At 44.1% G+C, this 25,557-nt stretch overlaps 2 protein-coding genes across 2 annotated transcripts in view; one reads left to right on the top strand and one right to left on the bottom strand.

The window, feature by feature from the left end:
• The window catches only part of LOC138947600 (uncharacterized), a 326,843-nt gene that overhangs the window by 143,466 nt on the left and 157,820 nt on the right, over nt 1–25,557 (top strand). The window lies entirely within an intron of this gene.
• LOC138946765 (uncharacterized) lies at nt 715–13,761 on the bottom strand. The gene is made up of 7 exons (XM_070318169.1): nt 12,689–13,761; nt 8,825–8,929; nt 6,712–6,837; nt 5,522–5,623; nt 3,910–4,137; nt 1,504–1,687; nt 715–865 (listed from the first exon to the last, which is right to left on the bottom strand). Exons 1-7 carry the CDS (start codon nt 13,728–13,730, stop codon nt 715–717), a joined length of 1,938 nt encoding a protein of 645 aa, XP_070174270.1. The 5' UTR covers nt 13,731–13,761.

Here is a 25,557-nt window from a genome sequence, read left to right as displayed (position 1 = left end):
AGATATCTAACATGAAGTACAGTGCAACCCCCCTTGTGAGACTTCCTCCTTTCTCAGGACCTTACTTTCTCAGGACCTTACTTTCTCAGGACTTTACTTTCTCAGGACCTTACTTTCTCAAACCTTACTTTCTCAGGACCTTACTTTCTCAAACCTTACTTTCTCAGGACCTTACTTTCTCAGGACCTTACTTTCTCAAACCTTACTTTCTCAGGACCTTACTTTCTCAGGACCTTACTTTCTCAAACCTTACTTTCTCAGGACTTTACTTTCTCAGGACCTTACTTTCTCAGGACCTTACTTTCTCAAACCTTACTTTCTCAGGACCTTACTTTCTCAGGACCTTACTTTCTCAGGACCTTATTTTCTCAGGACCTTACTTTCTCAGGACCTTACTTTCTCAGGACCTTACTTTCTCAGGACCTTACTTTTTCAGGACCTTACTTTCTCAGGACCTTACTTTCTCAGGACCTTACTTTCTCAGGACCTTACTTTCTCAGGACCTTACTTTCTCAGGACCTTACTTTCTCAGGACCTTACTTTTTCAGACTTTTTGTTCATAGCCTCTGTAAATTTACCTCCGTTTTAGGGCCTCCCTCTCTTTCAACACCTGATTTTCTTAGATCTTTCTATACGTCATAAGGGGGGGGGGGGGGGGGGTACACTATTTTTCATATTTCAAAAAGTTTGAAATAAACTGACCACACGGGGTCATCAGATCAGCCTGCCCAACAGTTGAGAGAAGCGCAGGCCGGTGGCTAGGTCCAGGTGAAGATCTTGCTGCAAGGTGCGGTAGAAAAACTCTGGCGCCGCTTTTCTCACTCTCCGCATCTCTAGCAGTAGTGGGCCATCGATAGAGCAAAACCTGGAATGAATGAATGAATGAATTATTTATGAATGAATAAAAGGAATAAAAGAAGGACCCAATAAAATTAAAAAAACACGGATGAATAAACAAACGATTGGAAGAACACATGAATTTTTTTCCATTTAATTTTCATAACCTTTAATTGCTGGGAAATTCGTGTCCATTCCTCCCAGTGGGTAGCTAGAAGCAACAGAGTCGCGCTACTCAGCCACCTGCCACTTATGGCAGAATGGCCGAGGTCTTTTACATGCCACTGTGGTGACACGGGGGTGGAACATAGATATGGTCTCTAACTCCACGCCCCCCCTCCATGTCTCACTTGTCGGCAAAGTGACCCAGCCAGGGGTTGGTCAGCCACTTGACCACCTCAGTGTACGTCCACTGCTCCACACCCCTCCCCCCCCCCCAATGTCTCACTTGTCAGCAAGGTGACCCAGCTTGTGGTCAGTCAGTCACTTGACAACCTCAGTGTACGTCCACTGCTCCACACCCCTCCCCCCCCCCCCCCCAATGTCTCACTTGTCAGCAAGGTGACCCAGCTTGTGGTCAGTCAGCCACTTGACCACCTCAGTGTACGTCCACTGCTCCACACCCCACACCCCTCCCTCCACCCCCCCCCTCCCCCATTGTCTTACTTGTCAGCAAGGTGACCCAACTTGTGGTCAGTCAGCCACTTGACCACCTCAGTGTACGTCCACAGCTCCACTACCGCCTCTCTACCCGAATCTCGTGACGAATCCCGAGACATCTGCTGCGACAGCCGGGACGATATGCGATGGTGGCTCTCCCGTTTCTCTGGAGCTGGGGCTGTGGCTGGGGCTGCAAGACAACAGTGTGTTCAGGGTATAAATATTTAACTCTTTCTGGACGGATCCTGGATTTTTCCAGTAGCGAAACGCGTCATTTAGTGCCTATTACGAGGATTTTACGGTTACTCTGCTCCTGTCTAAAATCTCGCTACTATCCACAATATTCTACCAGATCCATTTTTGTTATGCCTAGGCCATTACTGTTGCATGCCGGTTTCTGGTACGTGTCTTGACCACATATGTTTTTTTGTATGTGAGGCAATGTAGTCCAAATAGGGTTAAACAATAATAATAATAGAACATTTATATAGTGCTCAGAAGGGGGGAGATATCTATATATGTACGACTTGTGTCTGTCTGTCTGTCTGTCTGTCTGTCTGTCTGTCTGTCTGTCTGTGTGTGTGTGTGTGTGTGTGTGTGTATGTGTGTGTGCGCGATGCACGGCCAAAGTTCTCGATGGATCTGCTTCAAATTTGGTGGGCATATTCAGGTACACCCGGGACAGGACACAACCTGGTCAATATTTCAACACGTGCTCTCAGCGCGCAGCGCTGAACCGATTTTGGTTCCACCTCAGCTACCCGGGCCCCCATACCGACACACCAAAGCCAAAGTTCTCGGTGGATCTTTTTCAAATTTGGACACCGTATTCAGCTACACCCCGGACACAATATCATCGATGAGATATTTCAACACGTGCTCTCAGCGCGCAGCGCTGAACCGATTTTGGTTTTTCTGTTCATTTCACCATTCCCAGTAACTCTTCCGTATCTTCTCCATGTTTTCGCCGTTTACCTCCCTTCCTTCGTATGGTGCACTATAGTATGAGGGGGCATCTTCGGATATTCCCGGCGTTCTGTTACTATTTTAGAAGGTCATTGCAGTGTCCAGAACGTAAATTGGACCCGTAAATTATCCTCACTGTAAAAGTGCAAAGGTCGAATCAATTTATAGCCACGCGAAAAATACACTGTCATCTATCTCTCTATATATACGGCTTCTCTGTGTTTGTGTGTGTGTGTGTGTGTGTGTGTGTCTCTATGTGGGCAACACCTGTGGATTGTTCAGTTCTGTTTGTGATGTGGTCTGGCGGCTTTTGTATGTACTGGCCTTCCTTTGAGAAGCCATAACAGTTCAAAAGGGCTTAGAGATAAGCTCTAAGTTGCTCAATCCTGTTTGAGTGGAGTTCGCCTACAAAGGTGATTAACACGGTTACATTCGTCGACAAGGATGGGACTCGATATGGTCAGGAATGGCATTATGGCATTATGGCCACTGAATCATTTTCGTGCTGTTCCCATTCCACGAATCTGGAAGGGACCTAAGCTTGGCGGGTTCATTGTTCGGACCCGGCGAAGCCGGCGTACGGCTCTAAGTACTTCTTCCCGGCAAAGCCGGCTACCCGGCGAAGCGGGTATTCATCTAGTATATATATATAATATATATATATATATATAAAAATCAGTAAACTTAGCAGGAAATGACGCTTTAAAAACATGGAAAAAATATACATCAATAAGCGAATATACATAAAAAGTACTGCAGCTTGCAGCTAGCTTCTCGCTATGCAAGAATGCGAGGGTTTATATGAAAGAGTAGGGGGCTAGCTCTGCAAGAATTAAACATGATTGGTCGATACCAAAAAAGAACAGCAAATCGGCTTGGCAGCTGTGCAGCCGCTATTTTTCAATTGAATAAAAAGCACCTCCAAGGCATGCTCGCCTACTCTCGCCAAATCCTAGCCATTATGACGGCGAGAGTTCCCAAAGAAACACTACATACTTGATCCACTCAATTTACTCGCCAAATTAATGTCGCCGCAAAGAAACAGGGGGCTGATCTTAGATCACGACAAATTAAGCCAATAAGGGCATGTTCTGGGGTGCTACCTTGACTTTAGATGAGATACCCAGTTGTATGCGTGTTTAGGTGTAACCAGCCACCTGCACTTATGGCAGAATGACCGAGGTTCATCTTGTTGTGCTCCTTGACTACATCCTACACTCTATGGCTTTGTATTTATATATATCTGAATAAAGTACTGTTTATTCCAATGACCGAGGTTTTTTACATGCCACAGTGGTAACACGGGGGTGGGACATGGATACCGTCTCTGAGTCGATCTCCACATAAAGTTGACCTGTGGCCTGGATTCGAACCCGTGACCTAGGATCACATTTAGTTCAGTGCTCTACCACCTGAGCTACCCGGGCCAAAGGGGACTGATCTTACCTTCTGGTAAATCACCATTAGCAGATCGTGCAGCAGCAACGTGAATCTTCCCACGATTTCCCAGCTCCTTGATGAGTTTGGGAAGATTGGACTGGGCCAGCTCATCGTTACTGAAGTCGAAGTAAAGCCGCGAACCAACCAGAATGCCGAGCCAGCCGTCGGGCCGATAGCCTCGCTGGAGTCTAAGAGGAATGATGTCTTTTCTCAGACGGAAAATGTACTCTGATTCTGAAAAAGAAAGAAATCCTGTGGTTTGTGTATCCATTTTCATATGACGTTCACTGAGTTGCAAAATCCCCTTTTTTTTTTTTTGGTTGGCGAAGAATTGTGAAAAAAATAAAGCAAAATTGTGCAATCTGATGAATGTTGTACAGTAAAACTCCCCCTTAGCGACCCCCCTGTTTACGACCACCCCCTTTTTACGACCGATTTTGCTACCACGGATGCATTCTACTATATAATGAACCCCCAGTGAACGACTCACCCCAAAACGCGACTTACGACCAAGCTTTTGGGGATGAATTACGACTTTCGCGCATTTGTAGTCGAGCAGACGAAAACAATACATGGCGGCTCTTGCTCCTCGAACTATCGCGAGACGAAAAAAAACCTAAATCTTGCGCACGATAGAATCCGCGGCGACTTCCTTGGGAGTCGGGAAGACGCAAATCCTGTGTATCGTCAAGGATAATGACCCAAAACGCGACTTACGACCGAGCTTTTTGGGATGATTTACGACTTTTGCGCATATTTCGAGCAGACGAAAACACAACATGGCGGCTCTCGCTCCTCCAACTATCGCGAGAAGAAATAAAAACGAAATCTCGCGCGCGAGATCCTGATACATCCGGGTTTTTTCTGCACGCTATCTTGTCACGACGACTGTCTTGTTGACAAACGAAGATTCGCGAAAGAAAAAGAAAAGCGCCGACTCTTGAGTAGAGAGCTAATAAAGTAATCGCTAATCGAGCGAAGTGGCAATCCGCGGCGACTTCCTTGGGAGTCGGGAATACGAAAATCATGTGTGTCGTCAAGGATAATGACTCGGTGTTATCTAGATGGTGAGAAGGATAGCGAAGCGAAAGTACGCAAAGAGAGGAGCCTGTACGAAGACCTCAACGATCGTGGTCAAGTTTAGCGATGCAAGGTGACGAATCATTCATATGAGCGGAAAGATGATTCGGGAGAAAAGTCGTTATGCTTTCTATCGAGTTAGGACATTCGGATTTTACTGGTTGCGCCACAATGTCAAATGTGCTTCACTCAGCGGGGAGCGAGCATTACGCCATGAGTAAATTTTCTTTGAAATTTGAGTTCAAGTTGTTCTGCTGTAATGTGTTTGGGTGTGTGTGTGTGTGTGTGTGTGTTTTGATATGACAGTAAACTGCAACTGTGTGTTTGTGTGTAAACATGACAGTACATACACTGCAACCAAATTCATGACCGACCGGCCAAAAACTCAAACCCCCATTTTAAGACCCCCCCTTTTTACGACCTAATTTTCAAGGTTTTTCCAAAGTCGTAAATAGGGGGTTCTACTGTACTAGTCTTCTTCTTGTCGATCACCTTAGTTCTGTCTCTTAGTGTATACAACAACAAAAGGCAAACAGACCTGTTCTACAACTGGGAGATGCTTTGTACTTGTCGGACATACAGATGAGGACCACACTTGCTCTCTCCACTGCCAGTGCCATGGCTTCCAGTGTTGAGCCAGCTGGAATGAAACAGAAAACGTTTTCATCATTGTCAGTGTCGTTCCCAGACTCAAGAGAACAATACGTTAGACCCAGGGATTAAAGGGGCGGGGATATAGCTCAGTTGGTAGCGCGCTGGATTTGTATTCAGTTGGCCGCTGTCAGCGTGAGTTCGATCCCAGGTTCGGCGGAAATTTATTTCACAGAGTCAACTTTGTGTGCAGACTCTCTTCGGTGTCCGAACCACCCCCCGTGTATACTACATTGGGTGTGCACGTAAAAGATCCCACGATTGACAAAAGGGTCTTTCCTGGCAAAATTGCTTAGGCACAGTTTATAATTGTCTACCATACCCGTGTGACTTGGAATAAGGCCGTGAAAAGTAAATATGCGCCGACATGGCTGCACTCTACTGGCCGTCTAAAATTTCATCTCACACGGCATCACTGCAGAGCGCCTAGAACTGTACCCACGGAATATGCGCGATATAAGCCTCATTGATTGATTGATTGATTAAAGTTGAAGTCCAAATATCCTGCCAGTGTCAGAGGACAATGATTATTATAAACAAATCTTAAAGAAATGAGGCAGAGCGATATTTTAAGATCTGAGAAATAAAGGGAAGTAACCACTCTAAATGCAAATGCCAGGAGTACATGTATAACTAACTCTGACTTATTCTATTGCACAGTAGTATGTATTTAGAGCGCTTACTTCCCTTGAACTGTTTCTCATATCCCATAGGACAATTATTGGCTAACTGGACCTGGATTGAAAATATGTGTAGGTTCAAATGATTTGTCTGCCATTCAACATTGTTCTGTCTAAGACCTAAAGGTCAAAATTATCGGACAGTGAACTGACCAGCAGTTTTTTAATGTGCACCACACTGAAATTTCTCTGTATGAGATAATAAAGTATTCGTATTCGTATTCGTCAGAACAATAGGATAAGATCAAACAGATGTGGGTCGATGACCAAAGACCATGGCCTAAGAACAACACTGATGTTGGCTATGGGCATTGACATTCTTTGCAATTTTTTCAGTTACATATCCCCGCTGATGCATTGTGTCCCTGAAGATCAGCCAAGCTTTTTCTGCACTCACTCATGTGTTCGACATCCATCCATACTTTGAAGCCGGCTTGTGTCAGCGTGTTCTTGACCTTGCCCATGACCTTCTGAGCTTCCCACTGGTAGCTGATCATTACATGGGGCACACTGCTGTCCACCACTGGAAAAAAAAAAGTCATCAAAGACATTTATCAAAAAAAACAAAAAAAACGTCTGGAGACATCATTCGCAGGAACTCTCATGCAAAGTTTCATAAAGATCGGTCCAGTGTTTTCTCGGAATCACTCTACACACACTCGCAAATATGCACGCACGCACGTACATACACACAGTACACCACCCTTGTCTCGATTCCCAGTCAATGTTGAAACATTAAGTCAAAACTTGACTAAATGTAAAAACAAGATTAAAAAAAAAAAGTAATTTAAAGTGTCTGTATACAATTTATGACAGCAAACTTTTGTCTGGTCCTCTCACTATTTTCCTAGACAAGACTGAGGATTACACATAGACTCACACACACACACTTATAATGCATGCTTGCACACACACACACTCACACACACACAAACATATTTCATGTATGCACACACACACACACACACACACACAGACACACACAACACACATAATATAAACATACAAAACAGTAGTTACAAACATACGAACAAGCAGTCACTTCAATAGTTCACACGAAACCTTAGTTGTGAAAAAAATGAACAAAAAGCAAAGTCTTCAAATTGATGCAATATATATGTATATATATATATATATAGTCCCCAGAGTATAATACTGTAATTATAATACGTACTCTTTGGACTGTGAATAACTTTAATTGTAATTCAATCGAGTTTGCGTTTTAATGAAACAGATCCTGTGATTGGTCAGAATGCCCCAACTCATTAAAAATTACCGGTCATTAATTGTCGATAACCACTCGCTAAAAAAGCCATTAACAACCTGCTGGCGAGGCGCATTGATACAACCTCAACTAGTCTCGGTTAGCTTTGAGGGTCATTTTACAAGTAGGAAATATGAAGTACCAACGAAATACCGAGACCATAAGGTATGCGAAGTGATGACGCCGAATACGTGACGTAAGTTGATGCATGAATTCTTTCGGACTACGTCAGTCAATTCCAAAGATCGCTTTTGTGATGAAAAGAATTTGTTTTGAGTTTGCTGTCCAGAAACCCGTCAAAAAAGAAGGGAAAATGTATGTGAAAGAAAACAAAACAGGAGGAGAGTGATACGATAGGAATACAGAGACATATTTCTTGGGACTTGACCCTTGCAGGTAGGTGGACTGAAAGTAGTGTGTGAACAGAACAGAACCAATTCTGTCTGTTTACCATCGCATGAAAGCAGGAAAGAGATCGTCGTCAGATTGAATTACAATAACATTAACACGCTTCCATTTGAAACTTCTCGGTCTTCATCGGGGATTGACGCCCTCCCAAAGTCTAATTGAAGCCCTCCGTCGCTTCGCTCCGTCGGGCTTCAATTACCTTTGGTCGGGCGTCAATCCCCGATGAAGACCTCGAAGTTTCAAATGGAAGCATGTTAATGTGTAATTAGCATTGGTGAAAAATAACCACGAAAATCTATACACAGAAACAGTGACAAGGTGAGGAAGAAGACAGACACTGAGACAGAGAGAAAGACAAAAAGACAGACACAGGTCCTATAAGTATAAGGGGCGATCCACTGTATCCAAGCACACATTCAAACACACACCGACGAGCGCAGTGGCGTGGTGGTAAGACGTCGGCCTCCTAATCAGGAGGTCGTGAGTTCGAATCCGGGTCACTGCCGCCTGGTGGGTTAAGGGTGGAGATTTTTCCGATCTCCCAGGTCAACTTATGTGCAGACCTGCTAGTGACTTATCCCCCTTCATGTGTGCACTCAAGCACATTAAGACCAAGTGCGCACAGAAAAGATCCTGTAATCCATGTCAGAGTTCCGTGGGTTATGGAAACACGAAAATACCCAGCATGCCTACTCAATGAAAGCGGAGTGAAGCTAGCTGACTATGCTCTCAGAGTATAGTTTGGGGAACCCAAATGGGCAAACGAGCTCACACGTAACCAGAAAATTCTGGAACGCTGAAGAAGAAGAAAATACACACTACAGTATGCATGCTATACCTGACATTTCCACTTTCTCTTGGCCATGAAAAAGCTCCCACAATGCCCCTCTGGCGTGGTGGGCGCTGCTCGTGTTGTTGCCTGCTTTTATCAGGGTTCTCAGACCTATAGTTCGAAAGGAAACAAAACCATCCTAAACAACAAACTGAGGTAACTTTGACATTATACTCAATCATCAATGATCTATTAAAAAGTGACAGACTCCCAGTAAAAAAAAAAAGTACATACATGTAGACCTGTGTATTTGAGATAAAAAAAATAAAAAGAAATTCTACACGTTGTACATGTTGCAGATCCATGGCTTTCAGAGCCGTGTGTGAGCTTCTATGTGTGTCGATGTGTGAATGTGTGTGCGCTTGTTGGTGCTTTTGAATGTCTGAAGTGCCAGAAGACTGTATGGTTTAAAATGTGTTTGATGACACCACCATAAATTGTTTTAGTAAAAATGTATAAATGTATGTAAATTTCATGCATAAGTAAACTTATGTAAAATAAAACATTGTTTAAACCAAGACTGGTTCTGAATTCAATAACTCTCCCACTAACTGCCTTATTGCGTTCTGATCGCTTAGGCAAAAAAAAAAAGTTGTATGTTTCTGGTCACCCGACCCTACCTAGTTTTTCCCCGCCGACCCTAGACTTTTTTTTATTCCCGAGTACGCAGTACTAGGGTCCTGCAGACTTTAATTGTGTGTCTGTCTGTCTATCTGTCTGTCTGTTCGTCTCGACTTAACAGCTTATTGCTGGGAAACTACTGGGCGCAGTTCTTTCAAAAGTTGATACACTAACTCAGACCTGCCTACCCCTGAAATGTACCATGTGTAGTTTTGGGTGTGAAAATAAGGCAAATGTGTAGTTTGGCAGGAGAATGTGTAGTATTTCAATTTGATCAACCCAAACCGCAAATCAGAACAGTTACTTATACCGTACTAAAACAAACACTCAACACTCCAAACAAAACTATTACAATGTGAACAATACTCCTCATACAAATACAAACAAAGCCCCCACAAAAATACAAGCCAAGCATTAAGTTTATTTGTTAAGAAAAAAATTATTAACTAGTTTGGAACATTTGCATGGGTGAAACTGATCAGAATTAAAAATAAGGAAAATGAGGCCGGGGTCCAGGGGCCGCCCACGCCCTGGTGGGGTGCAGGGGCAACGCCCTCTTAGGGGGCCCAGGGGGGCAAAGCCCCCCGGAAGAAAACGAAAAATCAGGCTTTTTAAGGGTAAAAGTAGGCCTTTCCTGGTATCTCAAACACACAAATTTGCACAGTAAACAATGATAACATATGCCAAGCTGTAGTCCGATAAGAATTCGCGCGCTCAGGGAAACAAAGATTCAGCGATCTCCGGTCACTGTGTTAGAGAAAATACAGATCGGATCGCCGGCGAAAAAAAAAAAAAAAAAAAAAAAATTTTACAGATTTTTAAAATAAGGAATTTTTTATTTGACCAATTTCATTTGGCGGATTTCCGCCCTAAGGCGGAAAAGTTTCACCAATGCATTTGTTAAAAAAAAAAGCTATGTTGAGGGGTATGCAGTTCATATACAGTGGGACCCCCTATTCAAGACCTGTGACAATCTGAGAACATCAAGTCACAAAAAGTAGGGACTGGGAGTATGTGTATCAACATGAAGGCAAATTTGCATATAAACAGAACAGGTTTGCGTCGGCAATAATAATAATATGGCAGGTCATTGCCTCTGCTCTGGTTACCGATCTATCAAAAGTGAGCTTGTCTTGGTCTTCTTTCCCTGGCACGGGTTTCTTCACAAAACAGTCCAATTTTTCCTCTGCTTTGGTCGGGATTTCTCGAATTCCTCATGAGAAGTGCTTTTCTTGTGGCGGTTACACGGTCGTAAAGCCCACTGTGCTTCTCTGAAAAAGCCGTGTTGCACACAGTGCAGTGGGCAAAATGCTTCCCTTTTCTCCACGAAACTAGGCATGGATGCTCCTCATAGTACTTTGGCAGAAAAGCCTTGCTGGGAGTTTGACCAAGCTTCTTTTTTTTGCTCCGTGGCGGTTGATCGCCAAAGTCTTCTGAATCCGTGTTCGTCGCTGTAGCCATTTTTTTCCCTCCAGAAAGAATGAGCTACGAAGTGACCGCGTTCAGAAAAGTATGTGCTGAAACGCCCGCGATAGTTGTAATAACAGCAGCAAGACCAACTGACTACGCTACTCTCGCGGGCGCCGGGCATGTTTTGCACGCAGTACACAACAGGTTAGTACAAATTATGGATCGGAACTCGCTCGCGTTTTTGCGTATTCAAAATGTCAAAATGTGTAGTCGAAACGAAACGTTTGCGTAGTATAAGACAAGCATGCGTAGTTGCGTAGTTTGGGGACCAAAATCGTAGTTTACTACGCTCAATGTGTAGTGTAAACAGGTCTGCTAACTTGATAATAGGTCCGATTGATCGTATTAAAACTTCATAATGTTACCTGGGACCTAAATGCCCCAAAAAACACAAAAGCCACTCTTAACGGTGGGAGTTTTTGCGGTGGGAGGCTGGTCGCTTTGCGAACAGCCTGAACTAAAGGTGAGACTTGTAGGCGGCTAACACGTCACGCAGTGACGAGAAAAGCATGATTTCAGTGCAAGCCAGACAACGGGTGGGAAAATGGTCTCGGCAAAGAAATTACAATGCAGGTTTTGGTCTCGGTGAAAGAGAGACAGAGAGCACGAGAGACTATGGCCAAAGTGATCCGGGTTCGATTCATTTTGTGCACATGTGTTAGTGTTACTGTTTGTGTGTGTGTGTGTGTGTGTGTGTGTTTGTGTGTTTGTGTGTGTGTGTGCATGAGTCTGTACTTGTGTGTGTGTGTGTGTGTGTGTGTGTGTGTGTAAGAAAGAAAGAAAGAGGGAGGGAGGGAGGGAGTGAGTGAGTGAGTGAGTGAGTGAGTGAGTGTGTGAGTGAGTGAGTGAGTGAGTGAGTGAGTGAGTGAGTGAGTGAGTGAGTGAGTGAGTGAGTGAGTTAGTTAGTGAGTGAGTGAGTGAGTGAGTGAGTGAGTGAGTGAGTGAGTGAGTGAGTGTGTGTGTGTGTGTGTGTGTGTGTGTGTGTGTGTGTGTGTGTGTGTGTGTGTGTGTGTGTGTGTGTGTGTGTGTGTGTGTGTGTGTGTGTGTGTGTGTGTGTGTGAACGTCTGAAGAGTACTCGGGTCCAGCGCGAGCGTTTTTTTTATTGCATTTGTAAAAAAAATTTTTTTAAAAAAAGCGCGTCAAAACGAAAGACGGCAGACGACACAAGGGGAATAACCCCGCATCCCTTTTGTCTCATTTGTTTTGTAATGTGTTGTCTTTCTCTTTGTATAGGCAAAAAAAAAAAAAAAAAAAGTTTGTTTACGTTAATATAGGCCCAAAAAATAGGGTCGGTAGGTCGGGATTTTTTTTTTCCACAAAAAAACATATTTTTAAGTTATTTTGACAAAAAACAAAGACTTTTTTTAAATTTTTTCCCCAAATGTCAAAAAAAAGTCTAGGGTCGCGAGAAAAAATAGGGTACGTCGGGATACCGTAAACAGACTTTTTATTTTTGGCCTTACCAGAAACATACAACTTTTTTTTGTGTGCCTTATGTCCATTTACTTGATTTTTTTGGGTAGAGGGGACAATTAAATAGACTAGGAATAGGTGGCAGTCAGTAACTTTTTTTTAAATTCAATTACACTTACAGTTTATTTTGCTCATTGCGCAAAGATTTATGTAAATATTGCATTTAAAGTGCCATACACACATTTTAGCCACATCGCTGTCCAAAATAGGTCTTGTTTTGTGTTATCCTATGCAAATCACTTAAAGTCAGCACTTAACCCACGCAATAAAATCCACACTGAGCAAGAAAATTTGTTATTACAAACCTTCAACCAAGCCAGGTTCCTGAATGATCCTGGATTTATTCTCAGCGGCGAAAGCCAAGGTCCAAACTCCCAGGGCCGCAGCCTCTCTTTCATCCTCATCCTCCGACACCACCAACATGGCACACAACTTCAAACCACCCGCGTTCACGATTCTCACTTTGTTCGAGTCGTTCATGGCAATGTTGTTGAGACCCTTCATTATCTCCAAACAGCTCATTCCGTATTTGGCCGAGACGTGGTGTTTGGACTTAGAACTCTCTGCCAGAGCTTGCACGATGAAAGATATGGTGTCATCCGAAGAGTTCAAGACGTTGTTCTCTTGCTCGGTGACAAGGTAAGACGTGACCATGAGTGACTTGGCCTTCACCATGGGACTGGGGATGGCGAAAAGCTTGGGGAGGAAGGACAAGCAGTTAGCCTTCTGCAAGGCGTCTTTGCACTCGGAACAGTTTCTGACGCAATTATGGAGCAGCCCGAGAAAGGCTTTGACCAGAAAATGCTTCCTGTCGTCCATGAAAAAGTCTCCCGATTTGGAAACGTCAGCCAAGAGTGCAACGCAGATTTGTAGAATCCCACACTCGCAGATTTTCCGACAGAGTTTTTGGGAGACGTCCGAGCAGTTCCACATGACGCACAGTACATGCTTCACACATCGCCACAGCTCGTCCTGGCCGTCAAAACATCCATTGAGCCCTGCAATGCATTCCACCGTGTTTCGAAAAATGCGCACATTTTCTTCCTCTGTGATCAAATCCGCCAGAACGACTCGAAGGTTCCCCAGCACACCCTGACGCGAGATTTTCCACAGAGTTTGAAGGTCTGAGATTGCCGATGTCAGCTCCTTGTCTTGGTTGAATTCCACGTCCCCTAGTCTTGTCAGGAGCAGCTGAATCTCCTGCTGAAAATCGTAGCAGTCCTCCCCTCCGCTGATGATGCTTTCCAGGCGACGGGGCCGGCTAGGACTGCAGTGGGACTCCATGGAATCTGTGCGCAGTTCCACCAATGATGGCGTTTTCTTTCTGGGCTCTGGGTCGGTGGCCATGGTTGTTAGGTATTGTCATGCAGCTACCTCAGTACCTGTGAAAAGAAAAAGAGAGAAAGTGATGAGAGAGAAATTGAATTGTCATAAGTTCATATTTTTTAATAAATCAGAGAAAACCTGATCTTAAAAAATTCAGACGAATCAGAAATACTCATTTTGTCCTCTTAGCTTTGACGTTTTTGGAAACATAATCAATTTATTGCGCTATTACATTTATATTTTAAACGAAGATTAACTGCAGTGGAGATAATGAGTAAAGCGGTAATTACATCTAGACCTTTTCGGTATCTGATCAGCAACTGAGCAAGACATGCTCTTTCTTTTGGGAGAACTTGGAACCTCAGCTTTCGCAGCTCATGCGAGATAGCTGTACCACATGCATGGTTTGCTATGCTTTGAAGTTTGCGACAGCTTGGAACACCGATAGGATCTATTATAATATATATATGTGACAGGGTGACCAGTCACCAATTATAGAGTAAAATTTCTTACATACTGCTTGACTAAAATCTTTACAAACATTGACTATATTCTATACAAGAAACACTTAACAAGGGTAAAAGGAGAAACAAAATCAGTTAGTCGCCTCTTACGACATGCTGGGGAGCATCGGGTAAATTCTTCCCCCTAACCCGCGGGGGGGGGGGGGGGGGGGGGGGGGGGGAGCTGGCAGGTGGGTCAGATGTCAGTTTAACTGTTATGACCGACCCGGGGTAGCTGCCGATAACACGTGCGTGTGGTAATGTTTGATGCGCTCAGATCAAAGTCTCGTTAAGAGGGTGTGAATCCCTTTGAATTTGATACAGAGAAGCAAATCAGCTGCGGTTGGAAGGTCGTAATCCCAGACCTGTTTAACCCTAAAACATTGCATGTGTATTTTCTGGGAGCAAAATGAGGCAAATGTGTAGTTTTGTAATTGAATGTGTAGAATTTCTCGTCGACCTATCACAACAACAAGAACAATGATTGCTACTAATTTTACCACATGTATTGATTGACTGACGGAAAAATGGGAATTGCAGACAGTGCAATGAGCATGACGTTTTCCTTTCCGCGAAGAGACAAGGCATGGGTAGTCCTGATGATATTTTGGCAGAAAGACTTTGTTCGGCGCATTGCTCGTCTTTTTCTATTTGGTCAGTGGCCTTTCGGAGTCATTTTCTTCACAGTTCTCATCTTCACTTTCGTGTGCTCTGCGTTCAGCCATTGTGTCGAAACGCCCGCATGGTTTGGCAGTAACGCGTTCAGTTGTGCCCGGCATTTGCTTGGAGAAGCCTATTCGGCATTAACAAGCTACAACGCAACGCCCGCGGGCGCTTTACGCGCTGCACACAGCAAACGACTGCTGGCCGAAAACATGGATTGGAAAACAGATCGGTCAAGGGAGATGAAGAAAATTACGGATTGTGATATGCGTAGCCGAAACAATACCGTTTGCGTGCAGGGACGGGGCGGTGTGAGAGCACAACGGGACAAGGAACAGGTGTGAACAGTAAAGACGAGAAAGAAAAAAAAGAAAAAACATTTTTTTTTTTTTTTTTTTTTAATACCGTTTGCGTAGAAAACGACCGACTTGCGTAGTTGCGTAGTATATTATTCAAATTCGTAGTTTACTACGCTCAATGTGTAGTGTAAACAGGTCTGTAATCCCTTCCCCCCCCCCCCCTTCTTCTTGTCTTTAACCAATGGAATGGCTTATTATCTTAGAATATTGTGTTGCTAATAGTTACTAGGATTTTGATTGGATGTTTGTGACTCTAGCTAAAGTTTGATTATGTATACAGTACATGCTAGGGTGTGAGAGAGAACTGGGAGAACTCTGAAAGACGCGAGAGAGAGTGGACGTATTTTGTTGTGTGCTCCACTAACTGACTTCTGGTATCGTTGAAATAAAGTCACGTTACTACAACCCCTGACTTGGCGTCTCTATGTGAATGCTTCCTGCCTGAGCACCCCTTCTTTTTCTCTACTACACTCCATCACATATACAGACCTGGGTACCCCTGTTTTGCACTTCGAGTATTCTCAAACAAACTTGGTGTATTTTCAGAAAAATGAGCGTACTCCACACAGCGTTTGAACATCCATGATTAAAACATGCCTCACGCGCGTCCGTCACACCGTTTATTAAGTTTACCTATACATTTAAAACAAATGCTTTTTCAATGTTTACTGACAAAAACTGTAATCATGTGACAAAATACTGGATCGGCTTCGGGATGGGCTTGTGAAGAAAAGTAGTCTAGGAATGTTTCTCGTCGTATTTTTTTCCCACTGACCGTACTGATCGTATTCTCGACAATCATGCGTACAAAATACGGCGCTGCATATAGCTAATAACTCATTACAACAAGCGCATGATCTGTTTTTCAGGAACAACTATAGGCCCCAAGCTGCATACATGGTCAGCTTACAGAAGTCTGAAGAAGATCGAGCTACTGCCGGCAATCACTTGGTGAGTATAGTGATCGCACAGCTCTCAACAATGTCCAAATATCAGGTCTGCTCATTAGCCTATCCAGGTTTTCCAATTGCTTCGTTTCCGGCCGATTTATGTGGAGAACGTGATGCGCACAAAAAATATTGGCGGTCTAGAAGTGTCGTCTGCGCAATGATCGCGGCGGCTTTCTTGACCGCCAAGGACGGCCTCGCACGTTGTGAGACGTCATTGACGTTAGACCTCAATACCTAAAAATAAGCAAAAGATCAACAAGCTCAATTCCAAACTGCTACACAGATTCTACCTACATTCATCTCATTCAGTTATTGTCAACACAAATTTATAAGTACAGTAAGAATGATACATTATGCTCTTAGTCTTACCGTTTTTTTGATAAAGTCCCCTGACTGACCTGCCCCCCCCCCCCCCCCCCCCCCATCTTCTTCATCCCTCCCCTTACCCTAGCTATTCCTTTTCCGCTTGACCGGCACGGTTGGCCGAGTGGTAAGGCGTCCGCCCCGTGATCGAGAGGTCGTGGGTTCGAACCCCGGCCGGGTCATACCTATAAGACTTTACAATTGGCAATCAGAGTAGTGGCTGCTCCGCCTGGCGTCTGGCATTATGGGGTTAGTGCTAGGACTGGTTGGTCCGGTGTCAGAATAATGTGACTGGGTGAGACAATAAGCCTGTGCTGTGACTTCTGTCTTGTGTGTGGCGCTCGTTAAATGTCAAAGCAGCACCGCCCTGATATGGCCCTTCGTGGTCGGCTGGGCGTTAAGCAAACAAACAAACAAACAAACTTTCCCGCTTACGCCCACTCCCCTCCTCAGCCACTTTCATTTGCCGACTTGGTATACACACGGGGCCGGTGTGACGTTTTCATCTTTCGCCGTGTTGATATTTCGCTTCTCGGCCTCGTTGATCTAGTATAAACTCTACACTGAACAAAAAAACACCCTTCGATAGTACTGATGAGTGACCTTGTGTACCTTACATTCATGGGGCCAAATTTGTCCAACCAATTTGTTTTATTTAACTTAGAAATTTGATTCATCCTAAAATGTTTTGCTTCTTACTCAAGGGACGTAACCACTCAGTACACGTTTTCGAAGAATTCGATTTTGGGGGTGAAATCTATTAAATTTTACCACTAATTTTCTTCACATGCAAGAAACTGACATGCTTTTCGTCCACAAATAATTTCATCTCATAATTTTACCAGAAAACAACATTTCAGTCTTGAGTAGACCCTATAAGTCGAGGGGGAAATATGTACACAGGCGAAAGATGAAATCGTGACACCGGGGACGCACGTATATATGGCCGTCAAAACTCACGCAGATATCAACAGAAGATAAGCAGCTTGAGTAGTTATAAAAACAACAACAAAATAATAAAATAAATTCATGCAGTTCCTTTCATCGATCTGCGTGTCGCAACACTACTGTCTCGTCGTTAGTGTTCAAGTCACGAACTGTTGCCGCAGACGAGCATTGTGATTGTGTTTTTGATCGGATGAACCAGTGCTTCTCACCTCTCCTCCGCACACACATTTGAAATTTACCTAAAACATATCCCTTCCAAATTTAGAAGGTGCTTCCAGTTAGCAGTCATAGCAAGAAGCATTTTTCAATTGATAATATCACTGATAGTGACCGAGCACCGCAGAAAAACTCAAATGAAAATGCATCACATTACCTCATTTCCTGCGTCTGCGCTTCCTTGACATCTTCGGATCGAAGCAAGCAAGGTGAGAACTGAACTGTTTGAGAATAGGATTCCACTGGGAGCGAGTTTTAGCGTCAACTAAGGTGACTCGAGTCGAACCGGAGGTCGCAAAAACTCGGTCCGGTACGACTGGAGTGACGTCACCGGTTAACCAACTTTCAACCTTGCTTCCTGCGTAGCTAGGGTCTCTCCAGTTCCAAGATGGCTGCCAAGGCGAGGTGAGAAACTTCTGCAAATATTTTTTGACAAAGTTACGGATTGTGAGAAGACATTTGTTGTAAATCACTTAGCCTTTCAAAAATTAAGGATACTGGGTTGGATACTGTCTTGGTTTTAATGCATTTTATTTTAGCAGTGATGTTTATTTTGGGAAGAAATGAGGTCAACAGGAGTTTGGCCTTTGGGTGCGATTTCGGCTCAAATGTACTTTAGCGCCCTGAACTTTTACCCGGCTGTTTTGCGCTCGATTTTCACGCTCACTTCTTCATTGACGTTCGAATCGATAGTTCGATGTTTTGGCATTACATTCACATCAACAATAAAACAGTACTGCTTGTTCATCATCGTCGTCCATCAACTCTCCACAACAGTAAATCCGTAACGCGCTTGTCGCCATCTTGTTGAAAGGGACGCGACTGGACACAACCCAACAGCGTTTCCGCGAAGAAAAAACCCAGACATGCGCAGTGACCCTACCGTAGCTCAACCCTGTTCCTCGCGAAAACTCGCTCTGGGTAAACCATCCAGTTACCTCTTGTTCACTGTACACTGAATGACATGTAGCCTACTACCCCGTCCTTTCCTGGCATTTGTCCACATAGTTATCTTGACCACCAGGAAAGCTGAATACTTATATACACAATTTATGGAGCCTGCAATTGAATAGTCCTTCACCTTGAGTGACTGAGCCGTGTTTCGTTTGTCACGTTTGTTTGTTTCAGTGTCTGCCGGTTTGCTGAGGTAAACAAACATCAGGGGCGGACGAGGGAGGGGGGTTCTGGGGTTTCCGGGAACCCCCCCCGCCCCCCCAGCCAAAATATAAAAATAAAAATTTGGTTTTTTGGGGGTGCTTAGTGCTGAGTGACAGCAAAGACTATATGTTGAATGAGGTATGCATTTCTTTATTTTACATTGAGTTTCAAATTTTGGGGTATTAATCAGTGACAAAATCTGCTGCCTGAAACTGGTAATGATCATCCTCAGAATGCACAAGATTGCACCATTTTGCATCCTTTTTTTCAAAATTTTCCGGGGGGGGCATGCCCCCGGACCCCCTAGCAAGTTAGGCGCTTTGCGCCGTCGGCTCGGCGCTTCGCAATATACTTTTGGAACCCCCCCCCCCCCCCCCCATAAAATGAACTGATCCGCCCCGGAACATACATATGAGACCAGAGTAACATGAAAAAAAACCACCACCGGTCGTTTGTTTGTTTTTTGTTAGGGGCGGGGATATAGCTCAGTCGGTAGCGCGCTGGATTTGTATTCAGTTGGCCGCTGTCAGCGCGAGTTCGATCCCAGGTTCGGCGGAAATTTATTTCACAGAGTCAATTTTGTGTGCAGACTCTCTTCGGTGTCCGAACCACCCCCCGTGTATACTACGGGTGTACACGTTAAAGATCCCACGATTGACAAAAGGGTCTTTCCTGGCAAAATTGCTTTGGCACAGTTAATAATTGTCTACCATACCCGTGTGACTTGGAATAAGGCCGTGAAAGGTAAATATGCGCCGACATGGCTGCAATCTACTGGCCGTATAAAATTTCATCTCACACGGCATCACTGCAGAGCGCCTAGAACTGTACCCACGGAATATGCGCGATATAAGCTTCATTCATTGATTGATTGATAGAAGCTTGTGTATGTTTTGTTTTGCTGTTTTAGGTCGATGTGTTTGGTTTTCGTTGTCACGGTTTTGGTTTCGTTTCCAGGTGTGTTTTTTGACTCACGTAAGTGTAGCCTATGCGATCGTCAACTTGACTTTGTCTGTCTGTCTGTGCGTGCGTATGTATGTATGTATGTATGTCATCCTGAACTCAGGTCAAAATGAGTTCGGCTCATTCTCTCCCTGACAGGATACCTTGACTGAGTTTCCTCCGATGTTTTTACATATTTAGAGCTTTTTGTAATATATTTATTGATATAAGCAGATTCGCGATCGTCGATAATGATTTTTCATGGTGTTTTATTTGTAATTTTTAAATTACAAAGGAATTGATATGTAAGACAGTTTCAAGCGAGCTATTTTTCGCGGCTGTATTTACTGTGCAAACAACTCTAAATATGGCAAAAGTGTCACGTGATAATCAACCGTTTGGTTTCGGCTCCGGGCACTCATGGAGCAGACGATTTTTTCTCACGGTAACCAGTTGACAGTGATGAAACCATATATTACGGTCTCCTTCCGGCAGCAGTCCCAAAATGTCGATTTGTTTTGACCTTAGAACGATGTCTTTATCATAACTGTGAAGAACAGAACGGAGATCACTGTCGAAGTCGGCCAATCTGCAATCATTTTCGTCTCGCGAACTGACTGATCTCAAATTTAGATCAGTGCCGGCTCGCGAAAAACATATGGGAGATAACTCTGTATTTTTGTTTTGATAGATTCGCGTAGGACTGTAGCGTCCGGTCAGAGAGACAACTGGCAATCGCCGTGGAGCGATGCTTATCAGAATGTATGTATGTATGTATGTATGTATGTATCTGAAACGAAAGAGCCTCAAACATCAGGTCAAGGACCTCCAAACGGAGTATGCTGAAGCTCTGGAAGCTGACCCCAGCTGCTGTGAGACACTCGTCTCAGACGTCTGGGCCCCACGCAAGAGCTTCCATGAAGTCAGAACAGATGTACCAGGACTGACAGCAAAGGGCGAACAGTCACCACATGTCCAGAAGGCCCTCGCCATGGAGATGATCCAGGACCGCTACCCACATTGCACCTGGACTCACGTCTACACAGACGGCTCCTCAGAGAACGCCGTAAGGAATGGAGACAGTGGCGTCTACATCCGTCGCCCAAACGGGACCACCACCTCCCTCTCCGTCCCAGCTGGAGACCTGAGCTCGAACTACAGGGCCGAGCTCCACGCCCTCATCACTGCAGCAGAGCACGCAGCAGGGGAAGACCGCAGTCGGCAAAACATCGTCGTCCTCACTGACTCCCTGTCCGCCCTCCAGTCCCTTCTGTCTGGCCCCACTGACCTCCCCACCAGGCAACTCGACAACTGCCTCAGCACCCTGTCTTAACACAACAAGGTGGTGCTCCAGTGGATACCGGCTCATGTCGGCATTGCCGGCAATGAAGAAGCGGACAGGCTGGCAAAAGGAGGTGCGAGACTTCCCCAACCACACAACTCCACCTCGTACAAAGAAGCCAAGACTCTTCTACAACGTAAGAAGAAAGAAAACTGGAAAAAGAGAAACGGAGACTACAACCCACAGGAAGACCCCATCAACAAACTAGACCGGAGAAGCCAAACCACCATTTTCCGTCTAAGGACAGGGCACTGTTGACTGAAGAAACACCTCAAGAGACTGGGCCTTGCGGATGACGCACACTGTGAATGTGGCTCGGAAGGGCAAACTCCGGAGCACATTCTCCAGAACTGCCCCCATCTAGAGACAATACGCCAGAAGTTCCGGCAAGAAGAGACCAGTGTTGGAGCCAAACTCTGGGGTCCTGCCGACGAACTGCGCAAGACTGCGGACTTCCTGGCAGCCACTGGTCTGAGGATTTAGCACGGCCATCAACATCGAACGCAGAAGAAGAAGAAGAATGTATGTATGTATGTATGTATGTATGTAAACTGAAAGGCATAAATTCTGCAAATAGTGCATTGAACGATTTTGCTCTCAAACGAAAATCAGATTGAACCTGTAATTTGTAGTTGACATCTTGAGTGTCGGAGCAAATGTTTAACGCTGTCAGCGTGCGATTTGCAGTATTGCTGATCCAGCCACAGCTCACTGTGCTAATAAAGACAATGGGCTGAACGGGAGACAATAACGTAAAAAAGATAGTGTATGGCCCTATAAAATGCAACTGGCTGTTTGGCTGTATCAGATATCACAATCATGCCACGACTTGATGAAGGAGAGAGACAGCAAGCGATTGGGATGCTTAGAGCTGGCCAAAGCATTGAACGTGATGAACACTGAACGTTTTCCGAAATCATTGCGCTTGGACTCAGTCACTTTTTTAAAAAAATTGTCATTTCATGATGTTCTATTCAAAATCAATAAAGCGAAGGTTTATAAACACTAAAATGGCCAATAGATAAAATATTCAAACATTGAAAACATTCACCACTGAGTTGATTTTTTGTGATTTTTTAAAGTTCAGTTTGCGGAATTTATGCCTCTCGGTATATGTCTGTGGTAGAAACTTTAACATTTGACTAAACACCGAAATACTCATTTCACCTCGTTATTTTTCAAGCACCATCTTCAAACTATTGAAGTAATGATCAACATTTTGTCGACATGTGCGTAGTTAAAGTGTGAATCTAAAGAAAACGGGTGGTGGGGGGTTTTGAGGGGGTAAAAGCAGGTGACTGGTTTGTGTCGTGTGTGGTATGTAGACCAGGTCAGGGGTCAAGATCAGGTCAGGTCGCGTGAAGGATTGTGGTATAGATTCACTTTTCAGTTCTCACCTTTGCATTCGCCGATTCGGGGAAGACGATTTCACATTGTTCGACGGTTTCTTAGCTTCACAAAAATAGATAAAAAAGATACCAAAGGAGATCTCCTACAGTTTGATCCGTCTGCACAGCGTTTTTCCAATGTCTGCGCGAGGAAGAGCTGTCCGAAAGCGCAGTGTCGATCTGTACTAAGTACAGACAGATCAAGTGTCTCCCACTTTTACAAGTCCAAAAAGAAAAATATGTCTGTTTCCGGTAACATCGCCGAAAAAAATAGGGTCGGTCGGTCGGGTTTTTGGCTCACGTAAGTGTAGCCTATGCGATGGTAAACTTTGTCTGTCTGTGCGTGCGTGCGTGCGTGCGTATGTATGTGTGTATGTCTGTGGTAGAAACTTTAACATTTTTGGCTAAACACCGAAATACTCATTTCACGTGGTTAATTTTCAAGCACCATCTTCAAATTATTGAAGCAATGATCAACATTGTGTCGGCATGTGTGTAGTTAAAGCGTGTATCCAAAGAAAACGGGTGGTGGGGGGTTTTGAAGGGGTACAAGCAGTTGACTGATTTGTGTCGTGTTTGGCATGGAGACGGCAGGTCAGGTGTCAAGATCAGGTCAGGGGTCGCGCGAAGGATTGTGGTCCAGTTCTCACCTCGCCGATTCGCCGGGGAAGACGATTTCATGTTGTTCGGTTTCTAAGCTCCAGAAAAGTAAATAAAGAAGATACCAAAGGGAGATTTCCTACAATTTGATCTGCACAGCGTGTTTCCAATGTCCACGCGAGGAAGAGCTGTCGAAAGCGCGGCAGTCAGTGTCGATCTTGCAGCCGTATCCCGGTAAGTTCAGAGACAGACTGTCTAGTGTCTCCCACTCTGATAACGTGTCACCTACTGTTAATCCGTTTTGTTTTAATTTCTTTTTATTTCAGCAGACACGGCTGTCAAACACAGTGCTAGGCAGTCACCTCTAGTGAAATGAGTTGATCTAGTCTTAAGTACTTTGCAACAACTTCCTTGAACGTGAAAGACAGTTTTTGAATGCTAGATCTGTATCGCGTTTCATTCCAGACTCGATCCTCTCTTTGATTGTAGATCTACTGTTTGCTGTTTACGCACTATCATATGATTCGCTATGTAACGTTTGGTAAGCTTACCTTGCAACAGCTTTCTTGTCTTTGTTGGCATTTCTGGCTGTGTTGACCGTCAGAATTATTTTAAGAACCAGGCGAGTTGATATGATGCGTTAGTTTTAACTGTGTGTGTGTGTGTGTGTGTGTGTGTGTGTGTGTGTGTGTGTGTGTGTGTGTGTGTGTGTGTGTTTGTGTGTGTGTGTGTGTTACGGAGTGAGTGAGTTTGTGTTATGTTACTGTTTGTTGATTTCTTACGGGAGCCTTGAAGGCTTCGCCTCTTGTTATTTTTATTTTCGTTTTTTTTAACCTTTTTCTTACGTTTTGTTAACGTCTTTTTACGTGTTTTTTTTAAACGTTTCCTTAGTTTACTTACTATTATTTATCAGATGTTTTTGACCTAGATATATTGAAATAAATAAAGTAAACTTAACTTCATTTTTTTTTTTGGTTGCGAAAAGCGAAAAAAAATTTAAGGGTCGGCGCTTAAAAATAGGGTCGGTCGGGTTACCGGAAACAGACATATTTTTCTTTTTGGCCCAACGTGTCACCAGCTACTGATAATCCGTGTTTTTTTTTCAGCAGACACGAATCAGTCAAACACAGTGCTAGGCAGTCACCGCCAGTGAAATGAGTTGATCTAATTTGCCTGTAATGTTTGGATGTCTTTCCCGGGTTGTTCTTGGTTCGATTTTTGTGAATTTCAAGACTTGCAGTAGATTCTCAAGTTTACTCTGCCCGTATAAAACCATGTCCACCATCTACTTGAACATACAAAAAAAAAAAGTGTGGTTAAGGTAACATAGCCAAAAAAATAGGGTAGGAAGGTAGGCAATCACCAGTTTCTTTTTTTTTTCTTTTTTTTTCTCTAATGTATACATATTAAAGCAGCATTCAGATCGTCCTCCTCCTCTTGTTGTAAAGTTTGGCACTTTAAGAGGATGGCTTTCAGACCCGCCAAACGTATCGCAAATCCCCCCCACTGTTAGCCCCCATGACAACTCGAAGCCATTTTGGTTTGTGCACGCGGCTGTGACATCAGAGTAACCCCAAGCTGTCGCGCCGTATCTCTTCATAAGTCATCTCTGGATGAATTGCGCCAAACAGCTCACTCACATGTAAAGTCTCTGGATAAGCTGCGATTTGTTTGAGTTCATTTTGGTGGGCATTTTGCCATTAGCAGAGCAACCAAGCCGGTGTGACGTTTTCATCTTTCGCCGTGTTGATATTTCGCTTCTCGGCCTCGTTGATCTAGTATAAACTCTACACTGAACAAAAAAACACCCTTCGATAGTACTGATGAGCGACCTTGTGTACCTTACATTCATGGGGCCAAATTTGTCCAACCAATTTGTTTTATTTAACTTAGAAATTTGATTCATCCTAAAATGTTTCCTTCTTACTCAAGGGACGTAACCACTCAGTACACGTTTTCGAAGAATTCGATTTTGGGGTTGAAATCTATTACATTTTACCACAAATTTTCTTCACATGCAAGAAACTGACATGCTTTTCGTCCTTAAATAATTTCACTTCTTAATTTTACCAGGAAACAACATTTCAGTCTTGAGTATATGTCGAGGGGGAAATATGTACACAGGCGAAAGATGAAATCGTGACACCGGCGTGTCTGAGAAAATACGAGGAGGGAGTCCTTCCCTGAATGGTTCACCAGGGACGACACAGAGCGTTTTAAGGATGTTCAGATACTGGAAATGAGACAGAAGAGGGATCCTCTCTGCCCCAAGACATACAAAGAGTATTGTCTTTGGCCGGGCGAGCCCTTTCCTGTCAGTTTGCGTCTGACAAGGACCACGAGTTAGGTTGGCAGTGAAAAATTTGCCGATTTTCCTAGATATTGGGAAAACTAGAGCGCGGCGGAATTATTCGGC

This window comes from Littorina saxatilis, linkage group LG14, assembly GCF_037325665.1.
Source record: "Littorina saxatilis isolate snail1 linkage group LG14, US_GU_Lsax_2.0, whole genome shotgun sequence".
Taxonomy (NCBI): Eukaryota; Metazoa; Mollusca; class Gastropoda; order Littorinimorpha; family Littorinidae; genus Littorina; species Littorina saxatilis.
Note: the sequence above shows the minus strand (reverse complement) of the source record. Positions and strands in the feature narration are given on the sequence as shown.

Bases quoted from the DNA above. Each gene is read 5' to 3' on its own strand.
- LOC138946765 (XM_070318169.1), bottom strand. From the start codon at position 13,730: ATGGCCACCGACCCAGAGCCCAGAAAGAAAACGCCATCATTGGTGGAA. The intron at 4,138-5,521 runs GTCTGTTTGCCT...TTTCTTTTTCAG, and splicing joins ATCTCCCAGTTGTAGAACAG to AATCAGAGTACATTTTCCGT. The intron at 1,688-3,909 runs GTAAGATCAGTC...GTTGTCTTGCAG, and splicing joins TAATGGTGATTTACCAGAAG to CCCCAGCCACAGCCCCAGCT.